Genomic DNA, 26,546 nt, shown 5'->3' with positions numbered 1-26,546 from the left:
GTTTATAGTAGTTAAGTGTCGAGTTAGATTACATACTGTAGCTACCTCAATCATTATTTCACATTTCGGTGACTTCACAGCAATTGCTAGCAAGCCAAAATGTTGCTAGCTAGCAGACTCTAAATACAGTGCCTTGCAAAAGTATTCATCCCCCTTGGGGTTTTTCCTATTTTGTTGCGTTACAACCTGTAATTTAAATGGATTTTTATTTGGATTTCATGTAATGGACATACACAAAATAGTCCAAATTGGTGAAGTGAAATGAAAAAAATAACTTGTTTCAAAAAATTCTAAAAAATAAATAACGAAAAAGTGGTGCGTGTAACGATCCCGGCAGTCTGAGTCGGGTCCTGTCTGTGGACTAGTTTTTTCTGTTCGTGACCTCCAGTTTCCCGAGGGTTCTGGAACGCTCCGGGGAGCTCTCTTGATTTCCGCACCTGCATCCCATCAGCAATCTGCACACCTGGTCCTGATCATCACCCTTCTTAGGCTCTGGCCTAACATCCATTCCCTGCCGGATCGTTAGCCATAAACAGTATGTTTTGCCAGCGTACCAGCCTCAGAGTACTAGCGTTAGTTTTGTTGTTTTTTGCACCTTGTTGACCTGCCTTGTACTTACCTCCGTTTGTTCTGTCTACAGTCATTCTCCCGGAACCTTCACCCAACCCCTGCCGTGCCATCAGTTCATCTGCTACTTCACCACCACCTACTCATCTCCGCCACCCGCTCCGTCTACTGGACTATTCTGCATCTTTTATCTGTAAATAAACACTCTCATTCGTTCAACTCACCTTGTCCTGGTCTGCTTCTGGGTTCGGTCTTAGAGAACCGTGACAGTGCGTGCATATGTATTCACCCCCTTTGCTATGAATCCCCTAAATAAGATCTGGTGCAACCAATTACCTTCAGAAGTCACATAATTAGTTAAATAAAGTCCACCTGTGTGCAATCTAAGTGTCATATGATCTGTCACATGATCTCAGTATATATACACCTGTTCTGAAAGGCCCCAGAGTCTGCAACACCACTAAGCAAGGGGCACCACCAAGCAAGCAGCACCATGAAGACCAAGGAGCTCTCCAAACAGGTCAGGGACAAAGTTGTGGAGAAGTACAGATTAGGGTTGGGTTATAAAAAAAATATCAGAAACTTTGAACATCCCACGGAGCACCATTAAATCAATTATTAAAAAATGGAAAGAATATGGCACCACAACAAACCTGCCAAGAGAGGGCCACCCACCAAAACTCACGGACCAGGCAAGGAGGGCATTAACCCGAGAGGCAAAGATAACCCTGAAGGAGCTGCAAAGCTCCACAGCGGAGATTGGAGTATCTGTCCATAGGACTGTGGTCCTCTGTAGCTCAGCTGGTAGAGCACGGCGCTTGTAACGCCAAGGTAGTGGGTTCGATCCCCGGGACCACCCATACACAAAAATGTATGCACGCATGACTGTAAGTCGCTTTGGATAAAAGCGTCTGCTAAATGGCATATTATTATTATTATTATACTTTAAGCCGTACACTCCACAGAGCTGGGCTTTACAGAAGAGTGGCCAGAAAAAAGCCATTGCTTAAAGAAAAAAATAAGCAAATTGGTGTTTGCCAAAAGGTATGTGGGAGACTCCCCAAACATATGGAAGAAGGTACTCTGGTCAGATGAGACTAAAATTTAGCTTTTTGGCCATCAAGGAAAACGCTATCTGGCGCAAACCCAACACCGCTCATCACCCCGAGAACACCATCCCCACAGTGAAGCATGGTGGTGGCAGCATCATGCTATGGGGATGTTTTTCATCGGCAGGGACTGGGAAACTGGTCAGAATTGAAGGAATGATGGATGGCGCTAAATAAAGGGAAATTCTTGAGGGAAACCTGTTACAGTCTTCCAGAGATTTGAGACTGGGACGGAGGTTCACCTTCCAGCAGGACAATGACCCTAAGCATACTGCTAAAGAAGGAGAAACATTTAAATGTCTTGGAATGGCCTAGTCAAAGCCCAGACCTCAATCCAATTGAGAATCTGTGGTATGACTTAAAGAGTGCTGTACACAAGCCGAACCCATCCAACTTGAAGGAGCTGGAGCAGTTTTGCCTTGAAGAATGGGAAAAAATCCCAGTGGCTAGATGTGCCAAGCTTATAGAGACATACCCTTAGAGACTCGCAGTTGTAATTGCTGCAAAAGGTGGCTCTACAAAGTATTGACTTTGGGGGGTGAATAGTTATGCACGCTCAAGTTTTCTGTTTTTTTTGTCTTATTTCCTGTTTGTTTCACCCAAAAATATTTTGCATCTTCAAAGTGGTAGGCATGTTGTCTAAATCAAATGATACAAACCCCAAAAAAATCCATTTTAATTCCAGGTTGTAAGGCAACAAAATAGGAAAAATGCCAAGGGGGGTGAATACTTTCGCAAGCCACTGTACCCACATCCCTTATCCTCTCAGCATGTCAGACATCACCATCCTCTACAAAGATAACTTCACCATCAAACACAGGAAACCGATCAGTTTGGCAGAAACACGCCAGTCTAGAGAAAGACGGACGATAGGCCGATATTCAATATCATTAAAATTTGAAAAAGTGTATGACAATTTCCCAGAAACAGCCATGAATGCGTTAATGCCTCCATTTAAAAAATCAACCAGTAAATGTGACATCATCGTCAGGCCGGGGTAGTTAGGCTACCCCCCGGATCCTTCATCTACATATTTTAATTATTTGATAAAACATTGAATTTTGCCTTTACTACTGTAGCCCACAGAAAGGCATTGAATAACATTAATAAATGGCAAAACTGACAGTCCAAAAATAAATCAGAAGGTTTTGAAGTGTCTTTCCTTCCAGCTTTTTTGGACACATGCAGCGCCTTTAGAAAGTTTTCACACCCCTTGATTTTTTTAGAGTGCGATTAAAATGGATTTAATTGTCTTTTTTTTTTGTCAATGATCTACACAAAATACTGTAATGTCAAAGTGGAAGATTTTTATTAATTTTTTTAAACGCTAATATATCTTGATTACATAAGTATTCAACCCCTTGAGTCAATACATGTTACAAATCAACTTTGGCAACGATTACAGATGTGAGTCTTCCTGGGTAAGTCTCTAAGAGCTTTCCACACCGGGATTGTGCAACATTTTTTATGGTAATGTTCAAAATACAGTACATCAAAGCTAACTGTCGGGGTTTGGCCCGACCAGCCCCCCTCTCTCTCTTTCCACTAAAGTACACCTCTCTCACTGAAAGGCTGTAGAAGCAGGGGAGCAGACCTTGACTTCGTCCCAAATTACACCCTATGGGCTCTGGTCAAAAGTAGTGCACTACGTTACCCATAAGGCTCTGGTCAAAAGTAGTGGACTACGTTACCCATAGGGCTCTGGTCAAAAGTAGTGGACTACGTTACCCATAGGGCTCTGGTCAAAAGTAGTGGACTACGTTACCCATAGGGCTCTGGTCAAAAGTAGTGGACTACGTTACCCATAGGGCTCTGGTCAAAAGTAGTGGACTACGTTACCCATAGGGCTATGGTCAAAAGTAGTGCACTACGTTACCACCAGGGGGCCCTGGTCAAAAGTAGTGCACTACGTTACCACCAGGGGGCCCTGGTCAAAAGTAGTGCACTACGTTACCACCAGGGGGCCCTGGTCAAAAGTAGTGCACTACGTTACCCATAGGGCCCTGGTCTAAAGTAGTGCACTAAATAGAGAATAGGGTGTCATTTAGGACACACCCACTTCCTCAGTGCTTCTCCTTTGGTTTTACTGAGCATTCTTTGATTCCTATCCACCTCTGGTCCAATCCAACCCAGTCAACTATGGAAGCCAGGACCAGGATCAGCAGCCATTCCAGGAATCAGACAAACACCCTCTGGAGTTCAACAAACCAAACCCCTTTTCTCTCCCCACCCTAACAATGGTGAAAACTGCTGATTATTTTCCTAAGATAGAGCTGAAATGCAACCCCATTTCTATGGTAAGTAGTGAGAGACAGCTTCCGCTCCCTCATCAACCAGCTGTCTTTCTTAATATATATTGTACCTTCAACCCTGTGCAAAAATCCCAAAGTTGTCCTACCTTACGCCCCCTGCCTTACGCCCCCCTGCCTTACGCCCCCCTGCCTTACGCCCCCCTGCCTTACGCCCCCCTGCCTTACGCCCCCCTGCCTTACGCCCCCCTGCCTTACGCCCCCTGCCTTACGCCCCCTACCTTACGCCCCCCCTACCTTACGCCCCCCTGCCTTACGCCCCCTGCCTTACGCCCCCTGCCTTACGCCCCCTGCCTTACGCCCCCCTGCCTTACGCCCCCTACCTTACGCCCCCCTGCCTTACGCCCCCTGCCTTACGCCCCCTACCTTACGCCCCCTACCTTACGCCCCCCTGCCTTACGCCCCCCTGCCTTACGCCCCCCTGCCTTACGCCCCCTGCCTTACGCCCCCCTACCTTACGCCCCCCTACCTTACGCCCCCCTGCCTTACGCCCCCCTGCCTTACGCCCCCCTGCCTTACGCCCCCCTACGCCCTACCTACGCCCCCCCTACCTTACGCCCCCCTGCCTTACGCCCCCCTGCCTTACGCCCCCCTACCTTACGCCCCCCTGCCTTACGCCCCCCTGCCTTACGCCCCCCTGCCTTACGCCCCCCTGCCTTACGCCCCCCTGCCTTACGCCCCCCTGCCTTACGCCCCCTGCCTTACGCCCCCTGCCTTCGCCCCCCTACCTTACGCCCCCTGCCTTACGCCCCCCTGCCTTACGCCCCCCTGCCTTACGCCCCCTGCCTTACGCCCCCCTGCCTCTAGCGCCCATGTTCTAATCTTGTCCACATTCTGATTGTGCCCACATTTTCCGACAGGTGTAGACGATTAAAAGACTCATTGTGATCAGATCATCCTGACCACCTCCGGAGGATAGTCTGGATAGTTTACAAATGTAGACTGATTTGGATCGTGAAACCATTTAAATCATCAGTATCCAATCTTCTAAAATCATTGCCAGGTGGCACCATTGACTTATGGTATCAATTTTTCTTAAAATAAACAAGTACTATTGTTGAAAGAATGGCGGTCCATTAATTTGCATACAGGGAGGGATCAAGAAATCTGTTCACAATGTGGACACGGTGGACGGATATGAGACACATTTTAATACCATGTGTAAACATATTTTAGATAATGTGGGCACAAAAGGAATGCGGACAAGGTCAGGACAAAAGACGCATGTTAGTGGCAAGTATAAACAAGGCTAAAATAAGTGAGCACTTACAACAGAACAGCTATCATAAATGACCTACGTAACTGTTATTGGTAGTTGTAACAACAGATTGGTAATAAGGTTGTATGCATGACTGTAAGTAAAAAAATGCACGCATGACTGTAAGTCGCTTTGGATAAAAGCGTATGCTAAATGGCATATTATTATTATTATTATTATTATTATTATTATTATTATTATTATTCAATCAGATCCAGCATTAGCTGGCGATAGCCGACACCTGTAGAGCGGATGTTTTGGTGTTGTCGGAGGAGGAACTGCATTGGAGCCTCAAATCTATTGTTAGAAGTTCAGAACAAGAAGGGGACGGCTATATAGAAATAATGACTCTCAGATTGATAAATCATTCAACTAAATAAAGAGGAGGCGTAGATCACATCTCACATTCCAGTGTTGGGACTTGTAAACATTTCTCTCAATGTGACTGCATGTAGCCAATGGCAATGTCTGCTTTAGGTATAAATCCGGGAGCCGTTGTGGATTTTACAGCTCTTACACAGTTCCCCCTCCGACACGTCAAAACATCAGCTATGTGGATTTCGGCTAAAGCGGATCTGATTGAATAGGGACCAAAGTCAACTGATCTGTTTAGTGTTTCCCCAACAACAGGAAACCATTCCTGTAACACTCTATTGCCTAATTTTGTTTGATTGCAGCTATTCAGAATGTTACTATGGCATTTCACATTAAACATCTATGCTTTAACTTTAACGGAGGACTTGAAACTTGAGGTTAAATGTCTAGTTTATCTAACGCTGCATGACACTTATGAATATATCCTCCTATCGATAAATCATTGTATCCCTTCCCATCAAATCAGACCTAGGCCTAGATTCAATCGTATTCGCTCTGGCCGTAACATATGCTGTCTGGGGTTGTTTTGACAGTGTCAGCGGCTCCATTGGATGCACCGAGTCGCATTAGTAGAAACCCCATGCAGCCGTGTTACAAGTTCCAACACTGGCATGTGATGTAATCTACACCTCAACATTTTCTGAACTTCTGACGAGGGCGGAACGGGTGTGGCTTCGTGACAATGACCACGGGAGCAGCCGCTCACCGTTTTGACAGCTCTAAGACGGTTACACTGTTAAAACACCACGCGGGTGTCGGCTAGCCTGGGTTAACCCGGGGGCCAGTATGAAAAACGTATGCACTCACTAATTGTAAGTCGCTCTGGATAAGAGCGTCTGCTAAAATGACTAAAATGTTTTAAAAAATGTCAATCTGATGCCTTATTCCAGTTATTTTGAAGATGACTATTAGTCTCATCCACAGCTACATTTGTTGGTCGCCACTCAAGCATTTTGAGTGTTCGACCAATAGCTGACTAGCGTAAAAAGCAGTGGTGATGTTTTATCCTCTGACTTGCTACAGCAGGATGCTGCTTCAACAGCATACGGATTAATCATGTTAGCCCTTCCTATTCAATCAGACCAGGTACTTCACAGAGACTTGTGAAAGTCATCCATATTCCATCCATGACTAAAAGGCTAGTGTACATAGTGGTAATGTTTTACATAGGACTGTAGCTTTGCCAGAAGGAGAGGGGAAGCTGCTTCGCTTCAGTGGGGGGCCACGCCCGGCTCACCTGAGGCTTCAGTGGGGGGCCACGCCCGGCTCACCTGAGGCTTCAGTGGGGGGCCACGCCCGGCTCACCTGAGGCTTCAGTGGGGGGCCACGCCCGGCTCACCTGAGGCTTCAGTGGGGGGCCACGCCCGGCTCACCTGAGGCTTCAGTGGGGGGCCACGCCCGGCTCACCTGAGGCTTCAGTGGGGGGCCACGCCCGGCTCACCTGAGGCTAGTCGTTGATGGTGCATGCGTACGTGCGTGTGTTCATGTGTGTGGAGGGGCTGTGCCCAGCTCACCTGTGGGCAGTCTTTGATGTAGTGTCCTTTGTTGAAGCAGAGATGGCACAGGTAGTTGGGCGGCGGTCGCTTGCTGGGTTTGCGTGGCTCAGAGGAGAGGGAGAGGTCAGAGAAGGGGTCTGTCAGAGAACTCAGGCCGTCTATGATGTTGTTGAGCGAGCCGTAGGGAGTGGAGATTTTATACAAGTTGTTGTTTAAGGCCTGCGGATAGAAAACAGTGAGAGCTCTAGTCAATCCGTAGCGCTGAACATCCGCTTCATCGCGTGATTGGCAAAGGCAATGTGGTTGAGGAGACTGCATTCACGGTAAACGCTGCATATGTCCGCTCAATCTAAAATTACCTTTACATTTTTACACGGATCTTCAGCGATAATTCTGAGATACAGATTGAATAGAGCCCTGAGTAAAATATGGGCATGGATTTTAATTGATAACAAAGTCTAATGGGAAAGAAACTAGTCTGGCTGAAAACGTCAATTACAGATGAGCCTGTCTCTAACGCTGCATTAAGAGTGAATAACACTTGGTTTAGAGCATGTTAAAGGATATTAGACACCACAACTTGATAGATGTTCCTGTTTGTTAGTCTGCTCACTCCGCACAACAGAACCAGACCTTCTTTTAACGCGTTGTCATTCAGTCTACGAGCAGAAAGAGTTCCATTTCCGTGGAGGAACAGGATGCCTTTGTTGAAGATCTTTAGCTAATTCCCTCTATTGGGTTGACACAATCAGTACCAGTGTGTCTAAGCTCCAGGGAAGAGAACTGACTATGGTCCCAGTGTGAAGATTGTTACAGGCTGCACATAACATGTGTTGTGGAATGGAACTATGTCAGGACGCAAGGCAATCTAATCTTCACTACTTTGGCTGATCTCATAAGGCTGTCATAACTGCTACATAAGGATGAACAAATAAATATACTCAAACTATAGGGGATAACCTTACCCTGGCGCAGGAGGCCTAGCTTTCTATAGGGGATAACCTTACCCTGGCGCAGGAGGCCTAGCTTTCTATAGGGGATAACCTTACCCTGGCGCAGGAGGCCTAGCTTTCTATAGGGGATAACCTTACCCTGGCGCAGGAGGCCTAGCTTTCTATAGGGGATAACCTTACCCTGGTGCAGGAGGCCTGGCTTTCTATAGGGGATAACCTTACCCTGGTGCAGGAGACCTGGCTTTCCATAGGGGATAACCTTACCCTGGTGCAGGAGGCCTGGCTTTCTATAGGGGATAACCTTACCCTGGTCAGGAGGCCTGGCTTTCTATAGGGGATAACCTTACCCTGGCGCAGGAGGATAACCTTACCCTGGCGCAGGAGGCCTAGCTTTCTATAGGGGATAACCTTACCCTGGCGCAGGAGGCCTAGCGTTCTATAGGGGATAACTTTACCCTGGTGCAGGAGGATAACCTTACCCTGGCGCAGGAGGCCTAGCTTTCTATAGGGGATAACCTTACCCTGGCGCAGGAGGCCTAGCTTTCTATAGGGGATAACCTTACCCTGGCGCAGGAGGCCTAGCTTTCTATAGGGGATAACCTTACCCTGGTGCAGGAGGCCTAGCGTTCTATAGGGGATAACCTTACCCTGGTGCAGGAGGCCTAGCGTTCTATAGGGGATAACCTTACCCTGGCGCAGGAGGCCTAGCTTTCCATAGGGGATAACCTTACCCTGGCGCAGGAGGCCTAGCTTTCCATAGGGGATAACCTTACCCTGGTGCAGGAGGCATAGCTTTCCATAGGGGATAACCTTACCCTGGTCAGGAGGCCTAGCTTTCTATAGGGGATAACCTTACCCTGGTGCAGGAGGCCTAGCGTTCTATAGGGGATAACCTTACCCTGGCGCAGGAGGCCTAGCGTTCTATAGGGGATAACCTTACCCTGGCGCAGGAGGCCTAGCTTTCTATAGGGGATAACCTTACCCTGGTGCAGGAGGCCTAGCTTTCTATAGGGGATAACCTTACCCTGGTGCAGGAGGCCTAGCTTTCTATAGGGGATAACCTTACCCTGGTGCAGGAGGCCTAGCTTTCTATAGGGGATAACCTTACCCTGGTGCAGGAGGCCTAGCTTTCTATAGGGGATAACCTTACCCTGGTGCAGGAGGCCAAGCTTTCTATAGGGGATAACCTTACCCTGGTGCAGGAGGCCTAGCGTTCTATAGGGGATAACCTTACCCTGGTGCAGGAGGATAACCTTACCCTGGTGCAGGAGGCCTAGCGTTCTATAGGGGATAACCTTACCCTGGTGCAGGAGGATAACCTTACCCTGGTGCAGGAGGCCTAGCGTTCTATAGGGGATAACCTTACCCTGGTGCAGGAGGCCTAGCGTTCTATAGGGGATAACCTTACCCTGGTGCAGGAGGATAACCTTACCCTGGTGCAGGAGGCCTAGCTTTCCATAGGGGATAACCTTACCCTGGTGCAGGAGGATAACCTTACCCTGGTGCAGGAGGCCTAGCGTTCTATAGGGGATAACCTTACCCTGGTGCAGGAGGCCTAGCGTTCTATAGGGGATAACCTTACCCTGGTGCAGGAGGATAACCTTACCCTGGCGCAGGAGGCCTAGCGTTCTATAGGGGATAACCTTACCCTGGTGCAGGAGGCCTAGCTTTCCATAGGGGATAACCTTACCCTGGCGCAGGAGGCCTAGCGTTCTATAGGGGATAACCTTACCCTGGTGCAGGAGGCCTAGCGTTCTATAGGGGATAACCTTACCCTGGCGCAGGAGGCCTAGCGTTCTATAGGGGATAACCTTACCCTGGCGCAGGAGGCCTAGCGTTCTATAGGGGATAACCTTACCCTGGTGCAGGAGGCCTAGCTTTCTATAGGGGATAACCTTACCCTGGTGCAGGAGGCCTAGCTTTCTATAGGGGATAACCTTACCCTGGTGCAGGAGGCCTAGCGTTCTATAGGGGATAACCTTACCCTGGTGCAGGAGGCCTAGCTTTCTATAGGGGATAACCTTACCCTGGCGCAGGAGGCCTAGCTTTCTATAGGGGATAACCTTACCCTGGTGCAGGAGGCCAAGCTAATCTCACAAGCCAAATGAATCCTAGCTTCTTCCTCGCCAGGTCTGATGAATGTGGTATCCTCCTTGACATGCTGCACTATTCGGCAGGTAGCTTAGTGGTTAAGAGCATTGTGCCAGTAACCGAAAGGTCGCTGGTTCTAATCCCCGAGCCGACTAGGTAACAAATCTGTTGATGTGCCCTTGAGCAAGGCACTTAACCCTAATTGCTCCTGTAAGTCGCTCTGGATAAGAGCGTCTGCTAAAATGACTAATTATATTCTATATTTCAGACTTCTCCTGAGAGGAGAGAAGTTAACTGAGTTTAGCAACACCACCACCAGGCCCTGTGCAGTACGTCCCTTAATGGCACCCTGTCCCCTATGTAGTGCACTACTTTTCACCAGAGTTACATGGTCCCTGGTCAGAAGTAGTGCACTACTTAGGCAATAAGGGGGCCATTTGAGACACAGACTGTACTCTTCGGACCGGGGGGAGTCGGTGTCGGACCTACACTCTAAAAAATGCTGGGTTGTTTGGTTGACCCAACTGGACCCAACTGCTGGGTTGTTTGGTTGACCCAACTGCTGGGTTGTTTGGTTGACCCAACTGCTGGGTTGTTTGGTTGATCCAACTGCTGGGTTGTTTGGTTGATCCAACTGCTGGGTTGTTTGGTTGATCCAAATGCTGGGTTGTTTGGTTGATCCAAATGCTGGGTTGTTTGGTTGATCCAAATGCTGGGTTGTTTGGTTGATCCAAATGCTGGGTTGTTTGGTTGACCCAACTGCTGGGTTGTTTGGTTGATCCAACTGCTGGGTTGTTTGGTTGATCCAACTGCTGGGTTGTTTGGTTGACCCAACTGCTGGGTTGTTTGGTTGACCCAACTGCTGGGTTGTTTGGTTGATCCAACTGCTGGGTTGTTTGGTTGATCCAACTGCTGGGTTGTTTGGTTGATCCAACTGCTGGGTTGTTTGGTTGATCCAACTGCTGGGTTGTTTGGTTGACCCAACTGCTGGGTTGTTTGGTTGATCCAACTGCTGGGTTGTTTGGTTGATCCAACTGCTGGGTTGTTTGGTTGACCCAACTGCTGGGTTGTTTGGTTGATCCAACTGCTGGGTTGTTTGGTTGATCCAACTGCTGGGTTGTTTGGTTGACCCAACTGCTGGGTTGTTTTGTTGATCCAACTGCTGGGTTGTTTAGTTGACCCAACTGCTGGGTTGTTTGGTTGATCCAACTGCTGGGTTGTTTGGTTGATCCAACTGCTGGGTTGTTTGGTTGATCCAACTGCTGGGTTGTTTGGTTGATCCAACTGCTGGGTTGTTTGATTGACCCAACTGCTGGGTTGTTTGGTTGATCCAACTGCTGGGTTGTTTGGTTGATCCAACTGCTGGGTTGTTTGATTGACCCAACTGCTGGGTTGTTTGGTTGATCCAACTGCTGGGTTGTTTGGTTGATCCAACTGCTGGGTTGTTTGGTTGATCCAACTGCTGGGTTGTTTGGTTGATCCAACTGCTGGGTTGTTTGGTTGATCCAACTGCTGGGTTGTTTGGTTGACCCAACTGCTGGGTTGTTTGGTTGATCCAACTGCTGGGTTGTTTGGTTGATCCAACTGCTGGGTTGTTTGGTTGATCCAACTGCTGGGTTGTTTGGTTGATCCAACTGCTGGGTTGTTTGATTGACCCAACTGCTGGGTTGTTTGGTTGATCCAACTGCTGGGTTGTTTGGTTGATCCAACTGCTGGGTTGTTTGGTTGATCCAACTGCTGGGTTGTTTGGTTGATCCAACTGCTGGGTTGTTTGGTTGGTCCAACTGCTGGGTTGTTTGGTTGATCCAACTGCTGGGTTGTTTGATTGACCCAACTGCTGGGTTGTTTGGTTGATCCAACTGCTGGGTTGTTTGGTTGACCCAACTGCTGGGTTGTTTGGTTGATCCAACTGCTGGGTTGTTTGGTTGATCCAACTGCTGGGTTGTTTGGTTGATCCAACTGCTGGGTTGTTTGGTTGATCCAACTGCTGGGTTGTTTGGTTGACCCAACTGCTGGGTTGTTTGGTTGACCCAACTGCTGGGTTGTTTGGTTGACCCAACTGCTGGGTTGTTTGGTTGACCCAACTGCTGGGTTGTTCGGTTGACCCAACTGCTGGGTTGTTCGGTTGATCCAACTGCTGGGTTGTTCGGTTGATCCAACTGCTGGGTTGTTTGGTTGACCCAACTGCTGGGTTGTTTGGTTGACCCAACTGCTGGGTTGTAGGTGTTCGGTCACTTAGTTGAGTTGTTTTCTTGAAAAAAAATAGCAAGGTTGAGTTATTGGTGCTGGGTTATTGAGATATGACCCAGCGGGTTAGATCAGAAGTCTGGAGGCATAGTTTAGTAGGGTCGTGGCTTTCAGATGGTTATTTCTAGCCACCCGTGAGAGTAAATGTCATTCCTGTTAATCTGTTGTGTTGTGTAGTTCTCACATGTTAAGGTCAAACATTGACATTATTGTACCTTCAATGAGGCTTACAGAAGTGTAAAATGCACAAAATATATATTTGCAGTATGTTAACTTACCATGATGAACAGGAATGACATTTACTCTCACGGTGGCAAAGAAGAGCTATCTGAAAGCCATGCCTCTAATAAGCCACGCTTCTTTGTAGATCCTTTTTTAAAGAAACATACCGGGAGTTTTTTAAATTCTGGCTTGCCATAATATATTGTTAAAATTGTGTTGATTCAACTTGTCAATCAGGTTTGCTAGCTCAGGAATAGCTGGGGGCCCTGAGGAGAGAATTGAGAACCACTGATTTAGTCAACAGTTCTCAATTGACACAAAGCCATACGTGAGTCTTTCACAAGACACTATCACTGGCCGTAGTCATATTTAACATGTAATGACATAACACAACAGATTAGATCAACTGGAATGACACTCACATTCACCGTTGCACAAAAAGAGCTGTGCTCAAACCACGCCCCAACATTCTAATTAGCCACCGCCCCTGCATTTTAATTGTCACTAAAAGAGCAAAGAACCCTTTTGTGAACTGCAAAGAACCATTGAAGGACTCCACATAGAACCCTCTTTTCCTAGTGTGTAGCATAGCCTACATACAGCTAATCACCAGTCACCAATCAGTGTGGTGGAGCTAGGTGTTTACTGTACAGTGTGGTGGAGCTAGGTGTTTACTGTACAGTGTGGTGGAGCTAGGGGTTTACTGTACAGTGTGGTGGAGCTAGGGGTTTACTGTACAGTGTGGTGGAGCTAGGGGTTTACTGTACAGTGTGGTGGAGCTAGGGGTTTACTGTACAGTGTGGTGGAGCTAGTGGTGGAGCTAGGGGTTTACTGTACAGTGTGGTGGAGCTAGGGGTTTACTGCACAGTGTGGTGGAGCTAGGGGTTTACTGTACAGTGTGGTGGAGCTAGGGGTTTACTGCACAGTGTGGTGGAGCTAGGGGTTTACTGTACAGTGTGGTGAAGCTAGGGGTGGAGCTAGGGGTTTACTGTACAGTGTGGTGGAGCTAGAGGTGGAGCTAGGGGTTTACTGTACAGTGTGGTGGAGCTAGGGGTGGAGCTAGGGGTTTACTGTACAGTGTGGTGGAGCTAGGGGTTTACTGTACAGTGTGGTGGAGCTAGGGGTGGAGCTAGGGGTTTACTGTACAGTGTGGTGGAGCTAGAGGTGGAGCTAGGGGTTTACTGTACAGTGTGTTGGAGCTAGGGGTTTACTGTACAGTGTGGTGGAGCTAGGGGTTTACTGTACAGTGTGGTGGAGCTAGGGGTTTACTGTACAGTGTGGTGGAGCTAGGGGTTTACTGTACAGTGTGGTGGAGCTAGGGGTTTACTGTACAGTGTGGTGGAGCTAGGGGTTTACTGTACAGTGTGGTGGAGCTAGGGGTTTACTGTACAGTGTGGTGGAGCTAGGGGTTTACTGCACAGTGTGGTGGAGCTAGGTGTTTACTGTACAGTGTGGTGGAGCTAGGGGTTTACTGTACAGTGTGGTGAAGCTAGGGGTTTACTGTACAGTGTGGTGGAGCTAGGGGTTTACTGTACAGTGTGGTGGAGCTAGGGGTTTACTGTACAGTGTGGTGGAGCTAAGGGTTTACTGTACAGTGTGGTGGAGCTGGGGTTTACTCAGTGTGGTGGAGCTAGGGGTTTACTGTACAGTGTGGTGGAGCTAGGGGTTTACTGTACAGTGTGGTGGAGCTAGGGGTTTACTGTACAGTGTGGTGGAGCTAGGGGTTTACTGTACAGTGTGGTGGAGCTAGGGGTTTACTGTACAGTGTGGTGGAGCTAAGGGTTTACTGTACAGTGTGGTGGAGCTAGGGGTTTACTGTACAGTGTGTTGGAGCTAGGGGTTTACTGTACAGTGTGTTGGAGCTAGGGGTTTACTGTACAGTGTGGTGGAGCTAGGGGTTTACTGTACAGTGTGGTGGAGCTAGGGGTTTACTGTACAGTGTGGTGGAGCTAGGGGTTTACTGTACAGTGTGGTGGAGCTAGGGGTTTACTGTACAGTGTGGTGGAGCTAGGGGTTTACTGTACAGTGTGTGGCACATTGTATTGGTACCCTTGCTGAAAATGAGAAGGAAAGATTTAGAGCCCTATGGGATGAGTATAATAATGTATTATAATCCAAACCAAATCATATAAGAACCTATTTGTGCTCCAAGTGAATGGGTAGGCATACGCAGCTTTTATGTTAATTATTAAACATTGTCATTGTAATTCACATTATTAAACCTGCTTTTGTCTCAAGTTTGTTCCATGTATGAAACAATACAATGTTGGATTAAGTTTAATACAAGTTGTTTGGCATGTCAAGATACAGTTTGTGGAAATAACATATCTGAAATTATATACATCTAAAAAAAAGACATGTTTACCTCATTCCTCTGAAGTTGCAAGAAGTTGTTGAGATGGTTGGAGTTGAGCGCAGTGCTCAGGTCGACAGCAGCAGCGCACGGCTGTTTGTAGTTGTTCAGGTCGGGTGGAGAACTCTGGGATTCCGGTCTGAACGCATCGAAGGCATTGGTCTGGTGGGTGTCATGGAGGGACGTATAGAGCCAGTTCAGTAGTTGTGCTGGTTGGTACACAGCGGTACCCGTGTCTATGGCAGACATCATGTTGATCTTTGGAAAAGGAACGCACAGCGCGTCCTGGAGTTGAAGCTCCACCGTTATTTCTGCAGAAGCCCAACCAAATCACCTAAATATATATATGTTTTTTTTTTATCATTCGACCTCTTCAAGCTGATAAAAAATGTAAATCCTTGCGTTCACCTCAAAGAGCTCTATGGGACTCCAATCTCTGGTTTATGGTCACGGGAGAACCGTGGTGAAGGCATGACAGGGCGAAAAGTGTGTGCCAGTCAAAACATTCGACTCCCTTCCAGTACTATTCACAGCAGGCCACAGCAGGGATGAGCTCATTGCATATTTTCTCTCGGTCATTGGAGAGCGTCATTACGAATATAGGAGGTCCGATGCTTGGAGGATATGAATGGCATCGGCCTATTGCCGAGGAACAGTATCCCAACAGCAGTAATAATAGTAATAAAATACTAGTACTGAAGTAGTAATAAAATACTAGTACTGAAGTAGTAATAAAATACTAGTACTGAAGTAGTAATAAAATACTAGTACTGAAGTAGTAATAAAATACTAGTACTGAAGTAGTAATAAAATACTAGTACTGAAGTAGTAATAAAATACTAGTACTGAAGTAGTAATAAAATACTAGTACTGAAGTAGTAATAAAATACTAGTACTGAAGTAGTAATACAAGTAAGTCAATTAATTTGTTGTAGGTCTGTTAGCCTAATCTTGCATTTCATATTTACACACCCCTCGAAATGATCATTCAAAGTGTGTCTCTTGAGTGGCACAGTAAGTTAGCCATTCGCATGACTGTGTAATAAAGGTGTTATATCAAATCCCCAGTATAAAATGTTCATGTAAATTAGAACTTTGCTAATTAGAAGAAAAAAACGTGTGACATTGGAATATACTGGAATAAACTTTGGCAAATTGCAATGAGTGACTTAATAGGTCTACCTCAAAATCAAATAAAATCACATTTCATTTGTCTCATACACATATTTAGCAGATGTTATTGCGGGTGTGGCGAAATGCTTGTGTTCCTAGCTCCAGCAGTTCAGTAGTATCTAACAATTCACAACAATACACACAAATCTAAAAGAATGGAATTAAGAAATATATAAATATTAGGACGAGCAATGTCAGAGTCTGGAGTATAAATATATATACAGTGAGGGAAAAAAGTATTTGATCCCCTGCTGATTTTGTACGTTTGCCCACTGACAAAGACATGATCAGTCTATAATTTTAATGGTAGGTGTATTTGAACAGTGAGAGACAGAATAACAACAAAAAAATCCAGAAAAACGCATGTCAAAAATGTTATAAATTGATTTGCATTTTAATGAGGGAAATAAGTATTTGACCCCTCTACAAAACATGACTTAGTACTTGGTGGCAAAACCCTTGTTGGCAATGACAGAGGTCAGACGTTTCTTGTAGTTGGCCACCAGGTTTGCACACATCTCAGGAGGGATTTTGTCTCACTCCTCTTTGCAGATCTTCTCCAAGTCATTAAGGTTTCGACCCTGACGTTTGGCAACTCGAACCTTCAGCTCCCTCCACAGATTTTCTATGGGATTAAGGTCTGGAGACTGGCTAGGCCACTCCAGGACCTTAATATGCTTCTTCTTGAGCCACTCCTTTGTTGCCTTCGCCGTGTGTTTTGGGTCATTGTCATGCTGGAATACCCATCCACAACCCATTTTCAATGCCCTGGCTGAGGGAAGGAGGTTCCCACCCAAGATTTGACAGTACATGGCCCCGTCCATCGTCCCTTTGATGCAGTGAAGTTGTCCTGTCCCCTTAGCAGAAAAACACCTCCAAAGCATAATGTTTCCACCTCCATGTTTGACAGTGGGGATGATATTCTTGGGGTCATAGGCAGCATTCCTCCTCCTCCAAACACGGCGAGTTGAGTTGATGGCAAAGAGCTCCATTTTGGTCTCATCTGACCACAACACTTTCACCCAGTTCTTCTCTGAATCATTCAGATGTTCATTGGCAAACTTCAGATGGGCATGTATACAGTGAGGGAAAAATGTATTTGATCCCCTGCTGATTTTGTACGTTTTGCCCACTGACAAAGAAATGATCAGTCTATAATTTTAATGGTAGGTTTATTTGAACAGTGAGAGACAGAATAACAACAACAAAATCCAGAAAAACGCATGTCAAAAATGTCGTTTCTCTTTGCTTATTTGAGCTGTTCTTGCCATAATATGGACCTGGTCTTATACCAAATAGGGCTATCTTCTGTATACCACCCATACCTTGTCACAACACAACTGATTGGCTCAAACACATTAAGAAGCAGTGGTGTAAAGTACTACTTAAGTAGTTTTTTGTGGTATCTGTACTTTACTTTACTATTTATATTTTTGACAACTTTTACTTTTACTCCACAACTATCCTGAAGAAAATAATGTACTTTTTACTCCATACATTTTCCCTGACAACCCAAAGTACTCATTACATTTTGAATGGTTAGCAGGACAGGAAAATTGTGAAATTCACGCACTTATCAAGAGAACATCCCTGGTCATCCCTACTGCCTCTGATCTGGAGGACTCATTAAACACAAATGCATCTTTTGTAAATAATGTCTGAGTGTTGGAGTGTGTCCCTGGCTATGCGTAAATTTAAAAAACAAGAAAATGGAGCCATCTGCTTTGCTTAACATAAGGAATTAGAAATGATTTATACTTTTACTTCTACTTTAGATACTTAGCAATTAGATTTACTTTTGATACTTAAGTATATTTAAAACCAAATACTTTTAGACTTTTACTCAAGTAGTATTTTACTGGGTGACTTTTACTTTTACTTGAGTAACTTTCTATTAAGGTATGTATACTTTTACTCAAGTATGACAATTGGGTACTTTTCCCACCACTGTTAAGAAGGAAAGAAATTCCACAAATTAACTTTTAACAAGGCACACCTGTTAATTGAAATCCATTCCAGGTGACTAACTCATGAAGCTGGTTGAGAGAATGCCAAGAGGTTGCAAAAGCTGTCATCAAGGCAAAGGGTGCCTACTTTGAAGAATCTCAAATATAAAATATATTTTGATTTGTTTAACACTTTTTGGGTTACTACATGATTCCAGATGTGTTATTTCATAGTTTTGATGTCTTCACTATTATTCTACAATGTAGAAAATAGTCAAAATAAAGAAAAACCCAGGAATTAGTAGGTGTCCAAACCTTTGACTGGTACTGTACAGCAATAGTTGAATAGGATAGGACTTGACTAGAATACAGTATATACATATGAAATGAGTAAAATAGTATGTAAACATTATTAAAGTGACCAGTGTTCCATGTCTATGTGCATAGGGCAGCAGCCTCCAAGGTGCAGGGTTGAGTAACCGGGTGGTAGCCTGCAACAAAAGTATTACCACAGAGAGGGGCAAGCACATTTAGCCTGTACAATATACTAGAAAATAACAGTCGACTCACCATACAATTAAATACTTTCATTATAACTCCAGAAGTTGCATTAAAATTCTTGACTCAAGTTTCAGAAGCCTACTACTTCTCTCTCACTCATGAGATGACTGCCATCTACTGTTCATGTCAAGTATTGTAAAAATGTACAGATGGCATCGGATAAAAATTGATTTGAAATGTATTCAAAACGCATCGAAATGCCTGGTAAATGATATGTAAAGAAATACTGAATGTATACATGTTATACATCCTACATATAGCTAACCCCAACCAAGGCTAAATACTAGGCCTACATGGCAACAAAACCACAATGCAACTACAATGCAACTAATCCTTCCAGTTGTTACATGACTGTTCAGAATCTGCAGAATATAAAGAGCCACTAGGCTGTATTAAGAAAGGGGTCAACATGGTGCCCTCCATCACACAAGAACACAAAGGGACACACACAAACAGAATTAACTATGTTTATTCAAACAGTCTTTCATTGACAGAAATGCAGTTTTAAGAAAAATAAGTTTTAAGTAAAAAATAGATAAGTAAAAATAAAGAAATAAGAAAAATAGAAGGAAAAAAAAAATCATTAAAGAGCAGCAGTAAAATAACAATAGTGAGGCTATATACAGGGGGTACCGGTACAGAGTCAATGTGTGGTGGCACCGGTTAGTCGAGGTAATTGAGGTAATATGTACATGTAGGTAGAGTTAAAGTGACTATGCGTAGATAATAAACAGAGAGTAGCAGCAGCGTAAAAGAGGGGGTGGGGGGGAAATGCAAACAGTCTGGGTAGCCATTTGATTAGCTGTTCAGGAGTTATGGCTTGGGTGTAGAAGCTGTTAAGAAGCCTTTTGGACCTAGACTTGGCGCTCCGGTACCGCTTGCCATGCGGTAGCAGAGAGAACAGTCTATGACTAGTCTTTGGCAGTTTTTAGGGCCTTCCTCTGACACCGCCTGGTATAGAGGTCCTGGATGGCAGGAAGCTTGGCCCCAGTGATGTACTGGGCCGTATGCACTACCCTCTGTAGCGCCTTACGGTCGGAGGCCAAGCAGTTGCCATACCAGGCAGTGATGCAACCAGTCAGGATGATCTCTATGGTGCAGCTGTAGAACTTGTTGAGGATCTGAGGACCCATGCCAAATCTTTTCAGTCTCCTGAGGGGGAATAGGCTTTGTCGTGCCCTCTTCACGACTGTCTTGGTGTGCTTGGACCATGATAGTTTGTTGGTGATGTGGACACCAAGGAACTTGAAGCTCTCAACCTGCTCCACTACATCCCCGTCGTTGAGAATGGGGGCGTGCTCAGTCCTCCTTTTCCTGTAGTCCACAATCATCTCCTTTGTCTTGATCCCACTGAGAGAGAGGTTGTTGTCCTGGCACCACACGGCCAGGTCTCTGACCTCCTCCCTATAGGCTGTCTCGTCGTTGTCGGTGATCAGGCCTACCACCGTTGTGTCGTCAGCAAACTTAATGATGGTGTTGGAGTCGTGCCTGGCCATGCAGTCATGAGTGAACAGGGAGTACAGGAGGGGACTGAGCATGCACCCCTGAGGGGCCCATGTGTTGAGGATCAGCGTGGAAGATGTGTTGTTACCTACCCTTACCACCTGGGGGCGGCCCGTCAGGAAGTCCAGGATCCAGTTGCAGAGGGATGTGTTTAGTCCCAGGGTCCTTAGCTTAGTGATGAGCTTTGTGGGAACTATGGTGTTGAACACTGAGCTGTAGTCAATGAATGGCATTCTCACGTAGGTGTTCCTTTTGTCCAGGGGTGAAAGGGCAGTGTGGAGCGCAATAGAGATTGCATCATCTGTGGATCTGTTGGGGCGGTATGCAAATTGGAGTGGGTCTAGGGCTTCTGGGATAATGGTGTTGATGTGAGCCATGACCAGCCTTTCAAAGCACTTCATGGCTACAGATGTGAGTGCTACGGGTCAGTCGTCATTTAGGCAGGTTATCTTAGTGTTCTTGGACACAGTCAAACCATGAAACAAGTCTCAGAAGTGCCAGAGGAGCCCCACTTTCAAACAACATCTATTTCAACATAAAGGAAAACTGTTGTCCATAGGGAGGATTTAAGATTGTCATTGGGAGTTTTTTTTGTCTTATCAAGTCATAGATTATGGAAAACTAACCTAAGCACTACATATCTTACCGCATAACGACGCCATCTATTTTCTTTTGTGGGTCACAAAGCAATGCACAATATTAATGAGACATTTAGGAAACAGTTTTATGCTTTATCAATTTATTAAATTAATTACATTACTATACTGATCAACATAATATTTATTAAACAAAACATTAACTACATTACTGTATTGATCAACAAAATATGTATTCAACAAAACATGAATTACATTACTGTACTAATCAACTAAATATGTATTCAACTAAACATTAACAACATGACTGTCAACAACATATGACAACAGATGATACATTTCCATTGATCATCCTTGAGATGTTTCTACAACTTGATTGGAGTCCACCTGTGGTAAATTCAATTGATTGGACATGATTTGGAAAGACACACACCTGTCTATATAAGGTCCCACAGTTGACAGTGCATGTCAGAGCAAAAACCAAGCCATGACGTCGAAGGAATTGTCCGTAGAGCTCCGAGACAGGATTGTGTCGAGGCACAGAACTGTTTGGCTGCATTGAAGGTCCCCAAGAACACAGTGAAGAATAGTGAAGGCTGGCACATTTTCTAAATATACTGAACAAAAATATAAAAACAACATGTAAAGTGTTGAAATAAATAAATTAATAAAAGATCCCAGAAATTGTACATGTGCACAAAAAGTGTATTTCTCTAAAATGTTGTGCACAAATTTGTTTACATCCCTGTTAGTGAGCATTTATCCTTAGTCAAGATAATCCATCCACCTGACAGGTGTGGCATATCAAGAAGCTGATTAAACACCATGATCATTACACAGGTGCACCTTGTGCTGGGGACAATAAAAGGCCACTCTAAAATGTGCAGTTTTATCGCAAAACACAATGCCACAGATGTCTCACGTTTTGAGGGAGCGTGCAGTTGGCATGCTGACTGCAGGAATGTCCACGAGAGCTGTTGTCAGAGAATTTAATGTTAATTTCTCTACCATAAGCCACCTCCAACGTTGCTTTAGAGAATTTGGCAGTATGTCTAACCGGCCTCACAACCGCAGACCACGTGTAACCATGCCAGCTCAGGACCTCCATATCCAGCTTCTTCACCTGCGGGATCGTCTGAGACCAGCCACCCGGACATCTGATGAAACTGTGGGTTTGCACAACCAAAGCATTTCTGCACAGTCAGAAACCGTCTCAGGGAAGCTCATCTGCGTGCTCGTCGTCCTCACCAGGGTCTTGACCTGACTGCAGTTCGGCGTCGTAACCGACTTCAGTCGGCAAATGCTCACCTTCGATGGCCACTGGCATGCTGGAAACGTGTGCTCTTTGTGGATGAATGCTCTCTGTTTCGACTGTACCGGGCAGATGGCGGACAGCGTGTATGGCGTCATGTGGGTGAGCGGTTCGCTGATGTCAACGTTGTGAACAGAGTGCCCCATGGTGGCGCTATGGTATTGGCAGACATATGGTACGGACAACAAACATAATTGCATTTTATCGATGGCAAATTGAATGTACAGAGATACCGTGACGAGATCCTGAGGCCCGTTGTCGTGCCATTCATCCGCCGCCATCACCTCATGTTTCAGCATGATAATGTATTGCCCCATGTTGCAAGGATCTGTAAACAATTCCTGGAAGCTGAAAATGTCCCAGTTCTTCCATGACCTGCATACTCACCAAACATGTCACCCATTGAGCATGTTTGGGATGCTCTGGATCGACGTGTACGACAGCGTGTTCCAGTTCCCACCAATATCTAGCAACTTTGCACAGCCTTTGAAGAGGAGTGGGACAACATTCCACAGGCCACAATCAACAGCCTGATCAACTCTATGTGAAGGAGACGTGTCGCGCTGCATGAGGCAAATGGTGGTCACACCAGATACTGACTGGTTTTCTGATCCACTCCCCTACCATTTTTTTTAAAGGTATCTGTGACCAACAGATACATATCTGTATTCCCAGTCATGTGAAATCCATAGATTAAGGCCTAATGCATTTATTTCAATTGACTGATTTCCTTATATGAACTGTAACTCAGACAAATCTTTGAAATTGTTGCATGTTGTGTTTATATTTTTGTTCAGCGTACATTCAGAACAAGAGGTACACTTACTTAGTAATGCTACACTACAGACTAAATAAGGTTTTTCTATATCAAATAGGTGCATTTTGATGTTTTGGCCCTTAAAACCATGTAACAACACATCCTGTAAAGACCATACAATGCAAACAATTCTACTCAGAGAGCTCTGGATGCAGACTCTGTTATCGACCTGCGTTTGGGGCAACTCCCAGACATTACCTGGATTAGTTGGTGTGAAGAGTGTTGTGAGTATTAGCGTTCCCATTGGGCAGAATTCTCTGAATTTCTGCCATCATGGCTGATTGAACGTTTGCAATAGGGCTACATGAGTGGTGAGTTTTGACTTTTTAATGATTTGATTCTTTAAACATGAGATTTTCTCTGATTTTTGGGAGTCAAATATGAGGTTACCTAAAATAAAGAAACACATGCTGTTACCTCAGAATGATGATAAATCTCCCGTTGTTATCCTCCTAGATGCTTCTGTGGTCCCTGTGGAAAGAACCACTGCTTATAAGAAATCTAAGGTGTGTCAAATAAATTATATCCAGCTCAGGGCTCCAGCTATGCATTAGGTTTGCTAACTTTCTAGCTCCTTGGTTACAGCAGAGACATTCAATCCAGTCCTGGATCAAGATCTCCGTTTCCCTAATTGTTTTGTGCGTTCCCCCCCCCCCCCAAAAAAAGTGTTAATAAATAAATAAATATACAGTATACCCCAGTATTGTACAGAAACAGTATGACAATCTGAATACCGCCTAACCCTAGTGTTATCGTCACTCAAAGACCCTTCAGGTAAAATAATTCCTGATTTTTAAGCATTTAAAGTTAGTGCGTAAACACTGAGCTATTACCCTCATTGCTGACATGAATCCAGATCTGTCTTGTTTAAAGCTCAACCAGTACGTCTGAGTAACATAACACAGTGATAATAGATGGAATAATGACCGATAGAGGAATGTATTACAGCAAATAGAAATGACCAAAGTAGTGCAATGGCATGAACAGACTACAAATCATGTACAGATCAAAACAAGACCAAGTGTTTTACATACTTAGAAAACTGTTAACGGGACCTCAACTGTTCTGGAGTCCAAAGATTAGAAGACGTGGAGACGACAATCACATAACCTGAAATGATCTGATGTACAGACGTAGTGGGAAGAAGGAACCTGAAATGATCTGATGTACAGACGTAGTGGGAAGAAGGAACCTGAAATGATCTGATGTACAGACGTAGAGGGAAGAAGGAACCTGAAATGATCTGATGTACAGACGTAGTGGGAAGAAGGAACCTGAAAGCAAAAGGAATCAGATGAAAGAGATGAAAAGTGAAATGCATCAAATTGAAAAAAGAAAGGGAATCATACAGATACGCTGGTTTAAAAGTTAACCTTCGTCCTGATTAAAATCCAATAAACAGCTTACATTGTACAGTAAATTCAATTGAAAAAAACGTTAGATTAAAATAAAATGTGCAATTATGCTTCCTGCCACAATGCTCTGCAGGCAGCGTGACGCAAGTAAACAATTATAATTTTACCATCTGTGTGTTCATGGTCTCAAAAGACAGAAATTAAAGACATTTAGCAGAACAGCGTAATAGATAAGAGATACATTTTTAAAGTGTCATCAAATACCTTTATTTTGCTTTTGGCTGTCAGTTACTGTCTCTTCAGGGATGTTGTGGCGGGGAAATCCTGAGGGCCAACTGAGATGATGGGAGGCATAATTTTCATAACCTAAGCACGAATGCAAAACCAGCTAGCATAACGGCCGCAATATTTCACTAATGCAAAAGACACATAAACGGTGATCACAATTAGTCCAATTTTAAATAGACGGCAAGATTTGTGAATTGTAACAGAGTTTGTCAACAGCATGATACAGGTGGAGCACGCAAAGGCAGATGCAAGGGGCGCTATTCAGAACGCTCGTCTTTTTATCTCACCGTTGTTTGTTCACAGCGTGTCTTTGCATGAGGAAAAGGTTGCCCAAGGTGCGTTTCAAAGTGTGTCCAGGTCTCTCTTGCAAAAGCGATTTGTCTCAATGTGCTGTGTTTAGGGTTGTGGATCACGGTCTCCTCTTTCACTCACCCCATCAGGGAGCTCACGTGCCTTGGTTGAGGGAAGACATGGTCTCAGCCCTGGGGGGAGCAGTGGAGAACGCATGGCAGTCTGACATTCTATGGCGTTCAAGGTGAGTCCATATGTTGAAGTACATCAAGCAAGACTCAAATACATCCATAGCACAGACACATACAAGACAGCTGGGAATGGGAGCCTTAACAATGTCACTGAGGGACACGGTCTGGTATGTTCAGATCTAGAAGCTAATTACAGAGGCTCAAGGCTGAAGCTAGGCACAGGTGTGAAGTTGTGGGAGTCAAGGGGGCTCCTACAGTTTACAGGAGAAAATACAGGGCATTAACCCCATGCACACACAGGTCTCGAAGGAGCTAACTTTCTTTCCAGTTATGTCAACCACCACATTACAGCCTCGTAGACAGCTTCACACTTTCACTGTCTCGAAGGAGCTAACTTTCTTTCCAGTTATGTCAACCACCACATTACAGCCTCGTAGACAGCTTCACACTTTCACTGTCTCGAAGGAGCTAACTTTCTTTCCAGTTATGTCAACCACCACATTACAGCCTCGTAGACAGCTTCACACTTTCACTGTCTCGAAGGAGGTAACTTTCTTTCCAGTTATGTCAACCACCACATTACAACCTTGTAGACAGCTTCACACTTTCACTAATGTCTTCTCACATCCACCGTTCCAATAATCACATTATTGTGTGCATATAATCATACACAATGTCTGTTGCAATTGAGACCCCAAAAAACTATTTCTGAATAATAACCTTGCCTGGGACATTGTGGCACGCAGGTCAAAAAGTTTGTTACTCACCTGATATTGTATTGACCACCAAATAACGTAATAACTTAGTACATTATCTGGGAAACAGTTACATATCAGTTCAACCGTTTTATTAAATTAACTGGCTTTTTATGACATTATCCGATTTTATTACATGACAAAATAATAAATTACATTACCCCGGGTTTTATTACATTATAAAATAAGTTTATTACATTATCCAGTGTTATAACATTATCCATTGTCAAAGGGCAGGATAATGTGCCCTTATGATCGTCTAGAACTTGTTCATATCAGTGTTGTAACCAGGCCTTAAGACTGACTTCATGTAAACATTAAACAGAGGATGCTAATAAACTATAGAAAAGGCTATTTACCAAGGTAGCTTTAGTGGTTAAGAGCGTTGTGCCAGTAACCGAAAGGTCACTGGTTCTAATCCCCGAGCCGACTAGGTGAAAAATCTGTCGATGTGCCCTTGAGCAAGGCACTTAACCCTAATTGCTCATGTAAGTCGCTCTGGATAAGAGCGTCTGCTAAATGACTAAAAATGTAAATGTAATTGTTTCAAATGGGATATTGTCTTTTGAAGGTGAACATGTTAACTGGTATGTGTCATGGTGGAAGCAGATGCATAACGCACCTAATGCACTCAAGCACATTGTGGTCAGTTGGAATCCAAGAACAATTTGACAGGTTTATCTTTGTCCTCAAGGATAAAGGAAAGGAACAATGACGCATAAACAAGATGGGGCCTAGGGTTATACTTACCGTAGCTGTTGCTCTGTGACAATGGAAA

At 44.8% G+C, this 26,546-nt stretch overlaps 1 protein-coding gene and 1 long non-coding RNA gene across 2 annotated transcripts in view; both read right to left on the bottom strand.

Annotated features, from left to right (window-relative positions):
- LOC121555350 (zinc finger CCHC domain-containing protein 24-like) overlaps positions 1 to 15,572 on the bottom strand; it is a 63,014-nt gene extending 47,442 nt beyond the window's left edge. Inside the window, exons 1-3 of the mRNA XM_041869184.2 lie at positions 15,505 to 15,572; positions 14,993 to 15,305; positions 7,133 to 7,333 (exon numbers count right to left, since the gene is read on the bottom strand). Coding sequence (XP_041725118.1) covers positions 7,133 to 7,333; positions 14,993 to 15,305; positions 15,505 to 15,572 — 582 coding nt within the window. The remainder of the gene's footprint in view (positions 1 to 7,132; positions 7,334 to 14,992; positions 15,306 to 15,504) is intronic.
- Positions 15,573 to 21,275: 5,703 nt separating this feature from the next.
- Positions 21,276 to 24,993, bottom strand: LOC121555346. The gene is made up of 5 exons (XR_005997886.1): positions 24,819 to 24,993; positions 24,508 to 24,578; positions 23,923 to 24,162; positions 23,306 to 23,359; positions 21,276 to 21,376 (listed from the first exon to the last, which is right to left on the bottom strand). It is a non-coding gene; the product is annotated as an uncharacterized LOC121555346 (long non-coding RNA).
- Positions 24,994 to 26,546: the final 1,553 nt, after the last annotated feature.

The sequence above is a fragment of the Coregonus clupeaformis genome, unplaced genomic scaffold (genome assembly GCF_020615455.1).
Source record: "Coregonus clupeaformis isolate EN_2021a unplaced genomic scaffold, ASM2061545v1 scaf0586, whole genome shotgun sequence".
In the NCBI taxonomy this organism is placed as follows: Eukaryota; Metazoa; Chordata; class Actinopteri; order Salmoniformes; family Salmonidae; genus Coregonus; species Coregonus clupeaformis.
Note: the sequence above shows the minus strand (reverse complement) of the source record. Positions and strands in the feature narration are given on the sequence as shown.